This window comes from Malania oleifera, chromosome 6 (assembly GCF_029873635.1).
Source record: "Malania oleifera isolate guangnan ecotype guangnan chromosome 6, ASM2987363v1, whole genome shotgun sequence".
NCBI lineage: Eukaryota > Viridiplantae > Streptophyta > Magnoliopsida > Santalales > Ximeniaceae > Malania > Malania oleifera.
Genome location: NC_080422.1, coordinates 111,255,639 through 111,273,848, shown reverse-complemented (window position 1 = coordinate 111,273,848; position 18,210 = coordinate 111,255,639). Strand labels below are relative to the sequence as shown.

The 18,210-nt window shown below is 35.6% G+C and overlaps 2 protein-coding genes across 2 annotated transcripts; one reads left to right on the top strand and one right to left on the bottom strand.

Moving 5' to 3' along the window:
* Nucleotides 1-892: 892 nt before the first annotated feature.
* On the top strand, nt 893-3,300 carry LOC131158881 (BTB/POZ domain-containing protein At2g24240-like). Its single transcript, XM_058113809.1, has one exon. It carries the CDS (start codon nt 1,554-1,556, stop codon nt 2,880-2,882), a length of 1,329 nt encoding a protein of 442 aa, XP_057969792.1. The 5' UTR covers nt 893-1,553; the 3' UTR covers nt 2,883-3,300.
* Nucleotides 3,301-4,178: 878 nt separating this feature from the next.
* On the bottom strand, nt 4,179-16,327 carry LOC131158880 (omega-6 fatty acid desaturase, chloroplastic). The gene is made up of 10 exons (XM_058113808.1): nt 16,017-16,327; nt 15,789-15,843; nt 14,698-14,966; nt 11,480-11,623; nt 11,192-11,343; nt 10,636-10,758; nt 10,297-10,474; nt 9,254-9,372; nt 5,188-5,302; nt 4,179-4,722 (listed from the first exon to the last, which is right to left on the bottom strand). Exons 1-10 carry the CDS (start codon nt 16,053-16,055, stop codon nt 4,561-4,563), a joined length of 1,356 nt encoding a protein of 451 aa, XP_057969791.1. The 5' UTR covers nt 16,056-16,327; the 3' UTR covers nt 4,179-4,560.
* Between the last annotated feature and the right edge of the window lie 1,883 nt (nt 16,328-18,210).

Genomic DNA, 18,210 nt, shown 5'->3' with positions numbered 1-18,210 from the left:
GACATAAAAGTATTTTTAAAGAATAGTTTTAAAATTAAAATAAATGAATTGAATTGACGCGATAACGAACCTAGGCCGCACCAATTCCCACTAGTCCACACTGGGTCAATCGGTTCTCTATCGGGTCACTTCATTTTCAATTTTCAACCAACGTACAAACCGAATGTGTACTCGATTCCAATCGAACTGGGTAGGACTGGCCAATTCAATCTAATTTTTAGAACCATCATAAGTATGAAGGAGGCTTAAGAAGAAAAATAAACTTAATAATTGAAAGTAATAATTATAGTAAAAATAATGAGAACAATTAACTAAAAGGATATAAACTTTTTAAGGTCAACAAACTTCTTAATTGACTTAAAATAAAGAGAAAATAATGATAATTAGTTAAAAATTGAGACCTTTATGAACCTGTGAGAAGTAAATAGTGATGCATAGATAGAATAGATATTTAAACTTTTAAGTTTGGTTCACCAATGTATATTTTTAAAAATATATTAATAACACAGAATTAGTTATAGTTAATAATATAAAATAAATATTTTCAAATTTCATGAGAACATTTATTTCTCCCTTTTAAAATAATAAATAAATTACCAAAAATGATTACTAACTCAATTAGTCAATTCAAAAATTTTTAGCCACCTTAATCATGAAGTTTTGCCTCCTGCTCTCCACCGTTGGATGACATCTGGATTTGTTTGGCATTGAACAGGGCAATCATCATCCAACGGTGTACAGAAAAGGAGAAGCCTCTGCTACACTGGACCCTACCACACCCAATCTGATTCAAAAGAGAAGGCTTCATCCATGGCCATGGGCCCGGGCTAGCCCAAAGCGGGCAAGCAAAGAAAGAGAGGAAATATAAAACACGAAAAAACAAAGTAAAACAGAGAGACTAGAGAGAGAGAGAGAGAGAGAGAGAGAGAGAGAGAGAGAGAGAGAGAGAGAGAGAGAAGTCAATTTTTGAAATCCAACCGCTCCAATTCTTCAATTCCATTTCACCAAATCCGGCGATATTGGAACCCAATCCTTAAATCATTTCATCTTCAATACCCAGATTGTGATTTTTTGGATTTCCAGCGAATTGATCTTCCACTGATCCACGTCCTCTGTTCTCTTCATGGTTTTCTTTGCCCCTTCTGCAACAAAATCTCGTTGTCCCTGTCATCTTTCCGTTCGAAATATCTTCTGGTCTTGGTCTTCTCCGCGTTCTCATGGCTGTTTAGCTCTCCTCTGCTTCACGTCTATCTCTCCATCTCTACAATTAAGTTCTTTATAATTCAAAATTTTGAAATCGTGTTATTTAAGTCAACAAGATTCTTTGTTTCGTACAGCGCCATCAATCACTCCCATTTTCCTGGAAAATTCCCGTTTCTTTCTCCCAGAAACCTCTGGTTTCTCATCGGAGTTGAGCGTTGTTTATCTCTAATTTATTTATTTATTCATTCATTTATTGTGCTGTAATTGTCACATGTAATTGAATTTCCTCGTTTTGGTTGCCTCCCCCTTGAAAACCCTATCTGGGTCTCTCAATTTTGGGAGATTAAGCCATGGGAATTCAGAGAGACAGGGTGAGATTCAACGTTGGAGGCAAGATTTTCGAGACTACGGCCACTACCCTAGGAAACGCCGGCCGCAATTCGCTCTTCGGAGCCATGTTCGACGACGATTGGAACCTCCAGTCCACGAATTCTGACGAACACTTCATCGATCGGAACCCAGATTGCTTCGCCGTCCTCCTCGATCTTCTCCGAACCGGGGAGCTTCACATTCCAGCCACCATACCAGAGAAGCTCTTGTACAGAGAAGCCTCGTTCTACGGCCTCCTCGACCACGTCCGCTCCGCAAAATGGGGCCAATTCGACGGCAACAGGCTCCGGCTGTCGCGGTCCGTCACCGGGCGGGCTCCCGGAGACGGAACAGCGATTCGGGCCGGCCCCGACGGCGGGTGCTGCGTCGCGCACGGGAGCATGGTTCACGTCTATGATTGGATGCTGGAAGAACATCCCCCAATCAATCTGGACTACCAGAGGGTTAACGACGCCGGGTGGATCGATTCGGAGAACATCGTGATCAGCGCTTGCGAGCGATTAGGCCGCGGCGACGGCGGAATGGGGCTGTTCAGCTCATCATCTGGCGATCTCAGGTACAAGTTTCATGTCACCCATGAGAACCAAGTCAAGAGCTACACTGCTGGGGCTTTGAGTTTCAGCCCAGACTCGAAAATATTTTCTAGCTGTAGAGGCAGAAGCAATGAGTATGGAATTGGTGTTTGGGACCAAGTGACAGGAAAGCAAATAGATTTTTTCTATGAACCTCTTGGATGGTCTCTTGGTGACGCAGACAAGCTCCAATGGCTTCAAGGCAGGAACTGTTTGTTGGTTGCAACTTTGTTCCCAAGAAAAGATAACTGTTACATTAGCTTGTTGGACTTTAGGGAGAAGAGGATGGTATGGTCCTGGTCTGATATGGGGTCTTCCCTAACCATCGACGAGAAGCGGGTTCGGGACGCCATAGCCATGGAAGAGACAAGCTCTATCTGTGTGGTGAATGAGTATGAGGACTTGGGGTTCATGGACCTGCGAAGCACGGTTGGCAGTGTGCGTTGGAGCTCAAGAAGTCGATTACTGAAGGGTGGGAAGATGCCGGATGAGCCTTGTTACCCAAAACTGGCATTGCATGAGGGACAGCTGTTCTCTTCCATGAATGATAGTATATCGGTGTTCTGCGGGTCTGACTGGGTACTGACATCCAGGCTGCGACGGGGCTATGGAGGTTCAATTTGCGATTTTTCCATCGGCGGCGATCGGCTCTTTGCTCTTCACAGCGAGGAAAATGTGTTTGATGTGTGGGAGACTCCATCTCGCTCCATCATATGATGCTGATGATCATGATTCAGCTTTACCGGGTATATATCTTGTTGCTGCAAATTGGGATTCGCCAGTTTTGACTCGAATGCTCATTCATTTTTGTTTAGGTCACAGAACATGAAATTGCAGAAGATGAAATTGCAGGTAGTGCTTATAGATTAGAGTCTTTTTATAGAGTGTTTTTCTTTGAGAATGTGAGCTTGTATAGAGAGTTTGCTTTTTGTTACAGAGAAGTGAAATTGATTGGGTTATATAAGAATATGAGAGATTGAGGGTGTGGGGGTGTCTACAGAAGCTGCATTCTTGAAGAAATGCAGGGAGTGCTTCTGGTTTAAGTTAGAAACCTAGAGTGTTTTTCTTAGCAGTATGAGATTGTTTAGTGTTTGTTTTTTTGTCACAGAGAAATGAAAATCATTCCTTAACGTCCCGAGCATGAGATTTTGGCTGTTTGCCTTCAGCAGTTCGCATTTTTTTTTTTAATCAGTAAAGGTCTACCAGGCTCACTAGCTTATGGTGCTTGTTTTCACCTTTTCTTTCCTTTCCCCTTTCTCTTTTTTCCTTTTTTAACCGTCTGGTAAGGCTATTGCATGTATACAGGGCCTTTTGGACAGACCCTCTTTTCTTTTCTTTTTCTTTTGACCTTTCTACTTTCACAAACTTGATTCTCATTTGTAGATTGAATGAAACTGTGATAGATAAGCCTGATAAGGTTTCAGATTCACAAAGCTATGCAATTGAGAGAGAGAGAGAGAGCATTTGGTTTAGATTGCATGGTAGTTCACAGAGTGGAGTTGGGTGCTCCTACTTTGAGTGAATTCTCAATCTGAATATTAGATTTCTTGATGTTCAACCATATGGGATTTTGCCTATAACGCCATATGTGCTGATTGTGCTAAGGCAACCACATGATTACATGTACAAATCCTGACTCCCTACTTTTATTCTGGCATTCACCTGTCCAGGCCAGCCATTCCTTTGTCTTTGAATTCCGCAGTTTCCATTCAAATCTCAATCTTATAATAGCAATCTGACAGCCTCTCCTCTTTTATAATATTCAACTAACTCGAATCCATAGATCATTTTCAAATGCATATCAATCCCACACAATTTAAAATTCTCTCTCTCTCTCTCTCACACAGACGCACGCACCCTCACACACACATGAACACACTATTTTTAGAATGTCATTATCCATTAAAATTTGTGTGCTCACTAGCCTTTCTTAGGTTAAAACCTTGTTACCATGGAGGTTGATTTAAGTAAGCTGAGACAGAGATCATCATCAGCCGTCTACAAGAATCAACATATTTAAACATTATCTCTGTATCCATTCAAAATTTCATTCCATTCTATTCTTATTACATTCCGTTAAGCAAAACAAACACGATGTCCCATCATAAACCCTCATCTATGCCACCCCATTCCATCTGATAGACCCCAATATGTAGATGAAATGATAATCCAAGGAACAACCCACTCTCCTGGGTCTGGACTCTGTTTATTGCAGCACATCAAAGTCCCATAACCACAAGAAAATAAGTTTCTTCTATATTTCTCTTTAGAATTGTTACAAATACATGTCTGAGCATGCAACATATTGTAAATGTAGATCCGCAATTTCACCTAAAATGAGAAGATGTAGATGTAAAGAACCAAAAACTGTGGACCCCATGAGCCACAAAATGAATTATGCGTAATCAGGCATCACTTTTCTAAGGAAAGTGATTGGACGAGATTCTTTGGGGGCAAGTTTGTCGAAGGGAACATAATTTTCCTCTTTACTGTAAACATGGCATACTGTCATTATTGTCTTCATCATACGCCAATTCCATGTAGCTTCATTCATATACTGTTGATGGCATGGAAAACAGATGAATGAATAGAGCAAATTTGTCAGCATCCTTTCAGAAAAACAAAACAGCACATACAAATGACTACTAGTTCTTTTTTGGGATTGAATCCACTTACTTTTTTAGGAACAAAAGACCCCATTAAATCTTAAGTAGCTTCTAAATGGGATAATAATAATCACAATTTATGGGATAATAATGTTATCAATCTGTCAAAATTGTCGTTTCAATTCCATAAGTTCTAATAATTGTGCTTTATTTATTTTTTTCCCTGATAAAGGATCCATTGTTTCTCTTCCTCACGAGGCAAACAAAGACTCCATTTTGAATAGGATATACTCCTCTACCTCAAGCGCTAAGGGTTCAAAAGTGAGTTCCTTTCTATATCCAATTCAAGTGAACAAAATATTTCTAATGAAAGCCCAACAATTAAACCAAGATTTCATAAAATCAATTGAGTCTACCTTTCCCCAGTTCTCTTGAAGAGATTGATGAGCAGCCCGCAAGTTATAGCTTGGAATTCTTGGCGAAATATGGTGGGGTACGTGCACATTGATGTCATGGCACAGTGTCTCTATCCTGTTGAAGAAAAATTATTTAAAAAAAAAAATAAAAAAATCTCACATTCATCTATTATTATCAAAGCCAGGAGGCCTTCTGGTGCACTCTTGGCTTCATGACATTGAATGCACATTCTTCCACCATTGTGAATACATATTTCAGGGAAGAATAATAATTTGAGAAATAAAGATTACATCTGAACAAAAATCCCTATCTGCATACCACAGGTTTTTACACAACTCTCACATAATAGTTTATATGGTGTCATGCAAGCATGTATCGTATGTGCCACCACTTGAAGCTTTTAATAATAGCAAGCAATTGATTCCATTCTCTAAACCACCAAGCTAATCATTAGTATAATTTTGAGACTCTTATGCTGCAGTTCTTTGAAGCAATTTTAGGCCCATAATAAATTGATTATCCTAATGACCACACAGTGCATATATATATCAGAACTCAGAAGCACATGTTTTTTTTCCATTTTCTTTTTCTAGAGCATAATTGGAAATATAATGCCACAAAAATCATAAAGACAAAAATAATTTGGTATAAAACGTGGCAAAAATGTAGAAACAGAGATAACTTTGAAAAATATAAGGAGGCAAGAAAAGATGCAAAAAAGGCCATTAATGAAATTAAATATAGATCATTTAATAATTTGTATGATATATTAGGTACAAAAGAAGGGGAATGAGATATATTTAAACTTGCTAAAGCTAGAGAAAGGAAGAGTAAAGATTTAGGAAATGTAAAATGTATAAAAAGTGAGGATGATATTGTCTTGATTAAGGATGAAGACATTAAAGAAAGATGGCAAAGTTATTTTAGTAAGTTGTTTAATGAAAACCAAATAGAAGACTTAAACTTAGAATTGTCAAATGAAAAAAAGACTAAAAATATAAGATTTATTCGCAAAATTAGAGTTAACGAAGTTAAATTTGTACTAAAAAAGATGAAAAATGAGAAAGCTATAGGACCAGATAACATCCCAATTGAAGTTTGGAAATGCTTAGGTGATAACAAAATTATATGGTTAACTAATTTATTTAATACAATAAGAAAATACCAAATGAATGGAGGAAAAACACTTTAATACCTATATACAAAAATAAAGGAGATATTCAAAATTGTAATAAGTATCGTGAAATTAAACTTATGAGTAATACGATGAAACTATGGGAAATGGTGGTTGAACAAAGATTAAAGTTAGAAACGAAGGTCTCAAAAAATCAATTTGGTTTCATGCTTGTGAGATCTACCACATAAGCTATTTATCTTTTAAGAAGATTAATGGAAAAGTCTAGGGAAGTCCTATGGTGGGCTTTAGAAAAAAAGGGTGTATGTAATAGGTATACCGATGTCATTAAAGATATGTACGATGGAGTAATGACTAGTGTAAGGACTATAGATGGAGAAACTAGAGAATTTCCAATCACCATTGGTGTACATCAAGGATCTGCTTTGAGTCCTTATCTTTTTGCTTTAGTGATGGACCAATTGACTAAGAGTATTCAAAAGGAGGTCCCATAGTTGTTGTTTGCAAATGATATTGTATTAATTGACGAAACTAGGGACGGAGTAGAGGTTGAGTTAGAATTATGGAAAGAAACTTTGGAATCTAGAGGCTTTAGGATAAGTATAAATAAGACAAAATATATGAAATGTTATTTTAGTAATGATAGGAGGATTATTGGAGACAAAGTTAAACTTGATGATGAAGTAATAAATAGCACTTGTAGATTTTGATACCTTGGATCTATTATGTAAGCTGAAGGAGAAATTGAAGATGATGTGATGCATAGAGATAAAACAGGTTGAGTAAAATGGAGAAGTGCTTCAAGTGTGCTCTGTGATCGTAGAATACCCTTAAAATTAAAAGGGAAGTTTTATAAGACAGTTATAAGACTAGCTATGCTATATGGATCGGAATGTTGGGCGACGAAGAAACATAATATCCAAAAAGTAAAAGTTACCAAGATGAGAATGCTTAGATGGATGAGTAGTATAACATTGAAAGATAAATTAAGAAATGAACATATTTGTGGTAAGTTAGGCGTAACTCTTATAGAAGATAAGATAAGGGAGGGATGACTTATATGGTATGGACACTTGTAACGTAGGCCATGTAGTGCACCTGTGAGGAAAGGTGACTTAGTTACTGTGGGGGGCAGTAGAAGGGGTAGGAGTTGACCTAAAATAACTTAAGAGAAGATAGTGAGTAAGGATTTAATATCCTTGAATCTATCAAAAGAAATGGTTCATGATCGTATAAATTGGCGAAAAAAGATTCATATAGTCGACCCCACCTAGTGGGACTAAGGCTTGGTTTTGTTGTTTGTTGTTGTTTTGTTGTTTTCTAATAATCACAATAAAATCTTAGAACTACTTTATTCTCTATAGAACATTTGAAAAATAATTTCTCTGACCATTTTATTGCATTAGCATTCATGTCCCTCTCCTCTGTTTTATAGGTGGATGAGAAAACGTAAAGTAACTATGTCAGAAAAGTATTATCTATCTATGAAGCATGAATAATTCTAGAGCACGGCTGTGTCTGTATCACATCCATATCAATGCAGATATGTGGCAGACACTTCAAAATGTGTAAGATACTACGAAAACATATCTTGGTGTGTCTGTAACATAACTCCTGCACGCTGCTATTTTGACCTTGAAAATGAATGAAACGCTTTTAATATGTAGTTGTGATTCAGTATGGAAGTGATAGTGCCCTCTTCTCTGCTCGAAGGTTTAAAGTGTGCATCTATTTTTGAGGATTGATAAAGGTGAAGAGGTGGCGAGCAACCAATGTAGGGATGGGATTTTACCCACCCCTGTGGCGGAGGTTAACGCAAAGGACATCAAAGCTCAACAGCTGACAGATAAGGTGAGATTTGGCTGTCTGATCCTTGAGGGAATGAAGTTTGCTTGGATGGTGGTTAAAGCAAAGTGTAAAAAGTATATGCGAATTAGCAATTTTGGCAGTGCTCTATCAACTATGATGGAAAGGTTCTAAAAAGGGTTTCCTTATTTAAAGCCTGTTATGTTTGGTTTTGTCGTTTTTGTTGTTGTTGTTGTTGTTTTTTATTTTTTTTTATTTTGAGGATTTCTTTCCCCTCTCCTAGGCTGTAATTTCTCTTTATTTATTTATTTATTTTTGCAGTAAAAAAAGAAAAAGAAAACTGCAAATGTTTTTTTTGGCAAATACAAATATTTTCACATGTGAAAAGAAATACTTTATTTGAAAATTTATAAATAAAAAGATAAATTAAGGCCCGTTTAAAACTTGGAAAGGATTAGGAAGAAAAAGGAATGCATGAAGGAATTCACTGTTTGATATTTTGTTATCAAGGAAAGTGAGAAAGAAAATAAAATACATAACAAAAAAATGAACAAAATTTTGATTTTATACATGATTAAACATTTGGTTTTTCTTAATTTTAGACCATAATAGAAAATTTTTTTATTTGCAAGAGTATCTCATACAGAGAAAATACAATGGAAAATAAATTTCCTTCTTATTTTCCTTTTGTCAAGCAAAATCCTTGACCCAGCAGAGCCTAACAGATTGTAAGATGATTAAATATAACATTTTTATGCTTGTTATATATGTTTTAGATTAAAGGTAGAAAATGATGTATAAATGTAAACTACATATTTAATTATAAACACGCCCCTGTTGCATTGCACCTCAGTTTTTTTTTTAGTTCTCATAGCACACTCGCTTTTCTGTATCCAATATCCATATTTATGCTTCATAGTTATTAAAGTATGGAAACAGTAAAGACATCTCTGAGAATCAGAAATGCGTTAAATTGTGTCATTGCAGGTTTGGTCTTCAGTAATATATGGCTGTCCAATAAAGACAAGTTTACCATTTCCCCTCTTTAAACTTCTACAGTGTGTTCTGTCTACTTGTCAAAAGAAAAAACTGAAAACAGGAATTCAAGCAGAATAAATTATTACCAACTAGGGTAACTGCAATGAACTGTCCCATTAAGCTGGGCTTGGGCTGCATTCCACTCATCCGCAGATCGGAAAGGTATGTGAGGTGCTGTATGATGAACCATTGTAAAGGTGCTCATCTGTAAATTTAAAGGGGCTCATCTGTAAATTTAAAGGGGAACCAGAAACTCTTTACATGCAAAAATAAATAAGTTTGTTTTGAATGGGATCATATAAATAAGAAGCAACAAATAAATTGATCAAAATGACTGAGTTGGTGTGGAATTTTAATTTTGGATTCTACAGTTTTAGCATTTCAGGATTCAGGAGCTAATCTGCGAAAAAAAAATTGCAAAAATTTCTTATAAGTTGGTGGGGGGCATTCAAGAGAAATTTAGAAGAAAGTACAAAAATGAAAATCACAGAGAAAGTAAAGTACATGCCATATGCAGCTAAAGAGGCTAACCATAAAATACACAATGTATTTGTTAGCATGTACCAAAGGAAATATATTTTGAAAGCATGGATACTTCTTAAAAAGAAGCTCCATCAGGTTGTGCATCAACCTACTCCAACTCTCTTTTGTTGTGACCTACATACACTAGATGCATCCATAGTTTTACAAAAAGCTCCACTTGTATAAATAAACTAAGTTGACATCCATTAAGCATGCGATGGGCACTCTTGACTATGAATTTTCTACCATTTTAGAAAGGGTATATGACAATTAAAAATTATTATAATGGTTTACATTTGCAAGTTGAAAAATGTGTTGGTCATTAGTAAATAGAGAAGAAGCTATAATGCTGGTTTCAGTCACATTGTCAGTACAACATTGAAAACCTCATTGAATTAAGTCAAAGTTTAAAATGCCAAAGGCACACATGTCAAGATGCTTACAGAATTGAAAATTTTCATTAGTGGACCATCTCACATGATGATATTCACCCCCTTACTATGATCACAAATACCACTACTATTTCCACAAGCTGCATTTGTTACCATTTAAATAATGCCATTTTTCTAAAAAGAAATATAAGCAGAAGAGACAGGAGTAGCATTACCCAAAAGTGATATCCCAACCATGGCATCAACCAGAATTTTATCCATCCCATGACCCCAGTCTTATAGATGAGCAATGGCCATCCAATCGCCATGAATGCAAAAACACATGCCAAACTTATCTTCGCCCTTCTAACCTCATTTGGTCTGAACTTGCTCAAATCGAAGTGCCACCCCAACCTATTACAAAGCTTAGTAAGGTTAGATACACTTATGTCAAATGAAGAAACATGAAAGTGAAGATTGCTGAATTGACAAGTAATAATTGTATAATGATGAGCTTAGAAGTTGATGCAAAGCAATATTCAAAGTACAAAAATTTTCATTTATAAGCACCATACCAATGTGTTATAGACATCAAAGGTCGAAATGGACCATATCCATATATGAGCAACTTGCGCAAAATTGGGGATGATTCAAGCTCTTCCTTCCAAACAGGATGCCAAGCCGTATCCTCGCGCAACCTAGATTTAAGATGCATGGAAGTGAAATTCTACTGGGTCAGATAAAAAAAAAAAAGAAATATAAAAAAATTAAGGGAATAGGACACCAGCATAAACAGAAAATAAATAATGAAAATATTTTCTTGAACACATTTTAAATCTCATATAATTTGATCTATGAAGCATAAATAATATTTGGGTATAAAATTTCATGGAAGTCTGACACAACCTTGTAACAATTAAATACAAATTTCTTGATTTTGAGTTAACTTAGATATTCTTTTTAAGTTTTTAACATAACATTAATAAAACATCTTAATCTTGATTAAGAACCTTGGAGCACTCAACTATACAACAGTCTAGAGCAATGCAGATAAGAAAAGGTACAAGTGCAATCAACAAAAGTGTTCACTTCAAAAGAAGCACATGAATTGGTAGGGGTTAGCATACACACATGTTTGCTTTCGCATGATGTTGATCGTGTTTAAAACGCCAAGGCTCGTATGGATATATCAGCGGCAAAAAGGCCAGAGTTCCAACAATGTCTTCCACTAATTTGTTCCTCGAAAACGATTTATGAGCACAATCATGGCCTATAACAAAAAACTTTAAAATAGAGGAAAGGAGAATGATAATCAGTAGAAAAGCAAGGAAAAACATCCACTTGAATGTACACTGAAGAAAAAGGCTCCTGCCCTAACACTAAGCAATATGACAAGAAGGGAAGCTAAATGAAACTAACCCCTGTGGCTGCAGTCCCTGTCCATGCCCAAGCTAGAGGAAGCAGATACCATGGGGCTTTTGAAATCATGAAGATGCCCAAGGCATAGGAGGTGACAGATGTTAAAACTGACTTCCAAGCTTTCATATTATCAATCTCGAACACCTTATTAGAAAATTTGGAAAAAAAATAAAGAAGAATCAGAAATACCATTAAAACAGAATATTTATGTGAATATACAAGAATTGGCATCTCCAACTAAGTTCAAATATTTTTGGTCAGTATATTCTGAAGTCAACAAAAGCAATTAAGATCTGAATTGAGGAAAAAAATATCACAAACATTGCAAGTCCAAACAAATAAAAATTGAAATGCAGATTCAAATATGCATATCAATGGTCAAAACACAATATTGATGACATAAATGATGATGATGATGTGTCAATGTTGAAGCCTGAAATATCTCAAAGATGTTGATGCGCCTCTAAAGAGGAAAAGTAAAAAAAGAATTCATGGATTTTTATTTGTTAATGTGAATATCATAGATATTGACATCTATATATTTAATGGACTATTAAATCATTTCTAATATATTTCTAGAACAAAACCCATAATTGAATAGAATAATGTGCCAAAAAGGGATGACATGGCATTTAATGCATGATAGTTAATACAGGTTCCTTTCTAAAGAGCAAAACGAAAAATAGATTTATTTTATGGCTCGATATGAAAACTTGGATGCAGACTTGAGATTTTCTAATGGAGAAACAAGCTATGAATTCTATCAACTTTGTATCCTATGAGGATTGCAATGAGAATGTTAATCTTTTGATTTTTGAATGTGATTTTTCAAGGGCCACTCTGGAGTCGGTTCTATTGGGGTTATCTCACATTGATTGTGGAAGGGGCTGGTGGTAAGTTATTAAGTATGAGGGAAAGCCTCACCCCATGAGAGCTAACTTTTGGGATTGAGAAGGCCCAAGACCACCCGACACTGCCCGATTTGGAACCCGATGTGCGAGGAGGAGATTGTTGGGGTTATCCCACATCAATTGTGGAAGGGAATGGTGGTCGGTTATTAAGTGTGAGGGAAAGCATCACCCTTTGAGCTAGCTTTTGGGGCTGAGAAGTCCCAAGACCACCTAACAAGTTCTGATAAAAGGAAGGTTAATTAGGACTGTTTTTAGATGGGATAAAAAAGCCACCTCAACCAGAAGGATTTTGCTAGCATTATGAAATCATTTCAATATGTACCATATTTAGTGCAACATCAAATTTTTAGAGGATGCAATCATGCTTGTCCAGGTTTTTTTGAAGAAGACTATAGATGGCAGTTGAAGTGACGGGTGTCAAAATGGTGGCAGATACACAGAGTGAGCAAAACAATGACTGAATGGAGGCTACAACCTGCAAAATTAGTTTCAAGATCATGACAATGAAATAATCAATTCTAATGTAAGCTCTATCTGCTCTAGTGGGTCACTGGTTGTGGTTTTCTTTTCTTTGTCTTTTTGAATCTTATAACCTTGTTTTAAAATAAAGGGATCTATTAGCTTGTTCTACCTTGTTCAGTTGGACTTGGGATTTCAGTCCTTGTTTGTATCTATATTGTATTAGGCCCACTTTATTTTTGGTAATAAATTCACTTTCACCAAAAGAAAAGAACTGGAAGTAAAATACACAAGGGAAAAGGCATATAACAGAAGATGACAAAAAAAAAAAAGAGATTACAATAATCTAACGAAATAAAATGTGAAATGAATTAAACAGTGAAGGATGCAACAAGAAAATGAGATCCACCGATGTTTCAAATAAAGATAAGGGTGTTAGTCTTGACTCTTGAGCCCTCTCAAAAATTCAATGCAGGATTGATTGCTTGCAGCTAAAAAACAATTTGAAAGCAGCTTTGTACTTCTTGATTTGAGTACTGACAAGCTATGGTCCATAAATACCTCAAACTCATATATTCAATATTATAAAGTTTCATTTGAATGTTGGAATAAATATGTGAAAGATGCTCTACCAGCAAGTGCCTAATAATTCACCCGCGTCCACATTTTTCCTTCATGCATGACATGTAAAAAAAATTTGAGTGCTTGCCGCATAGGCCAAATAAAGGACCAATGAGGAGTGACCCAATTAATGTTAGTGGCAGTGGGATAGGTGGGGTAGACCAAGAATAACTTGGACCAGGATAGTCACCAAGGACAATGGCAGAAGAGGAGAACCTAAATCACTTCTCAAGGATGTTGCCCACCCAGTGAACTTAAGTCACGGTAGTGGTTTTTTTAAATACCTCATGAATCCCTATTGCACATTTTTACACTTAGATTCTGTATTTTTCAAATTATGTAACATTGAAATTAACCTGCATGTGTTGAACCAGAACATTCGAAACATTCACTCCTAGGTATGGATGACTTAAAATTTTTAATCTCCCTCCCCTGCTCCCAATCTCTCTGTGTTGCACATTCACATTCTTGCTGACAGACCATTACAGAACAGAATTTTCATGGAAAAACATAGAAAGCTGAAATAGCAAAATCCACCCTAGCCAATGAAAACCTACAAGAGGGGTGCTGTACTTCACTATTTCCATGGAGACCTAGCCATGTGAAAGGTTAAAAACATATTTTGTAGAAACCTAGTTATATATAAGATTAAAAACAGATATTGACATCTTACTTATCTTGACAATATAAAATCAGAGTAAACTATTCAACTGCTAAAAATATTCATAATATTCAGTAGCTTCCCGGTGGCTTCGTAGCGCACACATTCTGTTTCTAGCTTAGTTGTTTGCTAATGTCACAAAGTTCATGAAAACTGCAGTAGTGTTGTATTCTCATTTATAAAGACAGCAACTGTTAATTGTGGCATCACTGATTTCTACATATATATTGTAATTCACTGCAAAAATTAGTCAGTTATCTAACAAATTATTCCGTAAATGATAAACGAATTAGACTTCAATGGCATCTCCTTAATTCTATATAAAAGAAGAGTGCTTTGAAGCAGCTTTACAATTTTTTTTTGTTTCCATATACATCCCTCTTTCTGGGCAGCAGCTTCACACTCCTATTCTCAAGTTAGAGAATCATTAATCAATGAAACTATCTAACAAATAAACTTCTCATTCGCCAGTCCCCAAATCTTCTATAGGTGCACCACATTAATAGCACATGCATAAAGAAGAATCTATATGAATTATGAAGGGACATAAGCGCTAAAGAAAGTACCTTCTTCGGAAGGGAGTTAACAATATCCTTTAATGCAACATTTTGTGGAAGTGGCTCCCCTATTTGTTTAAAACCATAGCTTTCAGCTAAATATTTTCTGTACTCTGCACTCTCTGCCAGAGATGGCTCTGTCGGAGATGGCTCTGCTGGAGAGGGTGCAAGCGGAATGGCCACGGCTTGCACAACTCCTGTCCTTTTCATGGGAACTAAACATTGTTGATGTTTGATTCCTCTTTGGAGACAACTTTTCCACTTTAGATGATTTATGCCTGTCTATCAGCACATATTATAAGATGGCCATGAGAAGAAGGGGAAAAAAAAGAAATGGGAAATACTGCATGCAATGATGGTATTTAAAAAAATAATAAATTATAAGAAAAGGTCGGTGAATATTTTCTGGTCCATTGGGAGGCCCATTGTGCTAGGCCATTCAATGGGGATAACCCATCCCTCATCCCATATCCAAACCCCTCTCACCCAAACCCTAAGCTTTAACCAGAAATCTCCAACATCAATATCACATTTGGGAATTTTATGCAGCAGACCATGTAACACTGCCAATTTTTTGAAGGCTTAGGATAGAATAGAGAAGAATGATCATAACATTCAAAAGAAAGTAGTTCTTTGCCTTATGCTTTGTTTTTTATTTGCTTAATGGGTATGGAGGACAAGGAGAAGAGCTCAAATGACGCAACAACTGAATGGCAGCAGAACAACTAAAACAAAAGTCTAGCAATCTTAAAAGTTCAAGACTCACAATAGAATAAAGGCGTTCAAAATTGGTTGCCATTTATTATCTTGTGTGGTTTGGTTTATGCACGATGTGAGCTGCCATTCTACAATATAAGCAGCCCCAGACTGCAATCACTGAACAGAATCGATTTCTCAAGTAACACTACTGTTGAAGATTGAGAATGCTAAGAACTCCAGCGCAAAATTAAAGACATGCCCCAATTGCACAAAACCCGAATTCCATTCCAGACAAAAAAAAAAAGGTACAAAAATCAACACGAATACCCTGAACAGTTGAATAGTAGAACAAGGTATCTGAAATTGAAACAAAAGCTATTCTTCAGAGAGAGATAACATACCCAGAGAATTCAAGGGGGCAAATTTATGGTTTCGAACTGGCCTTTGAGAGGGGCCCTGAGAACAAACAACATCACCGCATATATCAACGAGACAGAAAAAAAAAAAAAAAAATCAATTCCAAACAAAAATTGCAACGATTTTAGCTCCCAAAACGAAGAACTGGACTCGGCAAATGCCAAGCATGCAAAAACCAAAAAACCCAGCTCAAAGATAAAAGCAGGAGTCACCTTGAAGAGAAAGCTCGAATCTGCGAGTCTGCAAGCCATGGAGAAGCAGAAAAACAGAGCAAACCCAGTCCAGGACCGCCCCTCCCAGTGACGGGAGAAGGTGGATGCGAGAGAATGAGAAGATAGGCTTTGAATGGGGGTGAGAGGAAGAGGGAGGAAGGAGATGGTTTGGATGCTCACAAGGCATTTGGATCGTTCGGCTTGGCTTTATAGCTGTGCAGGCTAACTTGCTCGGCAGGCCAAAGGCCTAAGGGACAGACTTTGTGGATAGCATTGGATTCAATTTGCAGCCTCCCCTGCCTTCACCTGTGAGCTGTGATTTGTGAATAACGATTTCATTTCACTATTCCACATAGCTTGGAATTAAAGGTGATGTGGATTTTTACCAAACTCCTCTTTGAGAAAAAAAAAAAAAAAAACTTTCCTATTGCTGTAAAGTTTTATTTAGTTTGTATTTATATATATATATATATATTTTTTGTTTATATGAATATACAATACAAATACGACGAATTTAAACTCGACACTTGCCTGTTTCATCAATAATAGTATGTCTGGTCGGACCAAAAGAGAAGACAAGAAATTTAAGAGAAAAAGAGAGAAAAAGAAAAGTAGGATTTCATTAGTGAGTTTTTTATTTTTTTATGAGTTTTTTGTTTCAATGTGTTTTTATTTTCTTTCAGTAAATAAACAAATTCTAATTATTTTCTTTGTTGCTTGTTTTAATAAGAAAGAGTGAGGAAAAACATAGAAAAAAAATTTTAAGTCAATTATCTTTTTTAGAATATCTCTCATAATATTATTCTTTTAAGTTGTCTAAAATGTTCTTCATTTTTTGTAATGTTCCTCTTAATACTCTTTCATCCTCTTTTTTTAAGTCGAAACTCTTTTTCCTCCTCCCTGCACTAAGATTGTATGGCGAGGGTACCAAATAATATAGGGTACACAAAACAAAAACACCTGTTTTAATTATTTATGACATAATATTTTGAAATTAGACTAAAGTACAAAAAAAAAAATGCTAAATCGAAGGCCCTCCTCATAATTTTCTAAGCACAAAGTAAGTTTCGGATGTTCATAAGCATAGAAATTCAATTTCTAAATTAAAAATTTTCGTATGAACAGCCAAACTTGTCATCTTGTTGTTTGATTCATTCGACACTTAGTTGTTTAGTTCATATGACTCTAACTAGTTACTTTCATATACTATCCACCAATGAGGTAACTTGTATCACTCTAGTTGTATTTATTACCACAAATTCAAGTATTTTTTTTTTTATTTGTCAACTTCATGTATGTAAGCAGCCTCCAAGCCAAGTTATAGTCCTCTTAAAAGACATTTTAATGGTTAAGTTTTCAAACTTTGATGTTATAATTTTCAATTTTTGAAAATTTAAATCTTGAAATGAACGGAAATAGGTACGAAATGGGAGATATATTAGTATGAAGAATTTAACTTTCTTTAACATATTTTTCAATTAGAAAATAAGCACACAGACAACATAAAGGAGTAGCTATATATAATTTTTGGCTAGTATGAACCTCTAAAAAAAAAAACAAATCAAAAGATAAAAGAAAAAAAAAAAACGAAAAGGGTTTAGATTATTAAGTTTGGAAGCATGAATTTCGAGGTTTGGATTTGAATTTCGATGAATTTTTTAAAAAAATTGCCCAATATTTGGAAAGACCTTGGATTTGGATTTATATTGTATTCGGATAAGATGTAATATAAAGCTGTGTTGAAATTTATCCAAATCCACCCAAATATGACGTTCAAAATCTGTACTCTCAAACACATTGATAACATTATTATGTATAACATTTTATCCAAATTCATATAAATTCAAATTTAGTACCTTTCCCAGATGTAAGTAACCCTATGTTTGGAGAAATCGAGATTTTGAATTTGATATAGTACAAAATTGTATTGAAATTTGTTTAAATCTACCTAAATCTAAATTCAAGATCCGACCAAAATTCATGCTCTTAAGCACAGCGCAAGTAAATTTTTAATTACATATTGTCTCATACACACCAATGCATATTCAACTCTTACTATAGTTAGTATACAACATCTTACATCACTATTTCGTGACACTTGACTTATTATATCATAATTAAGCAATACTATATGTTTTTACATGTGAAATATGAATAAAGAATAAGATGCACATTTAACACATGTTGGGTGGGA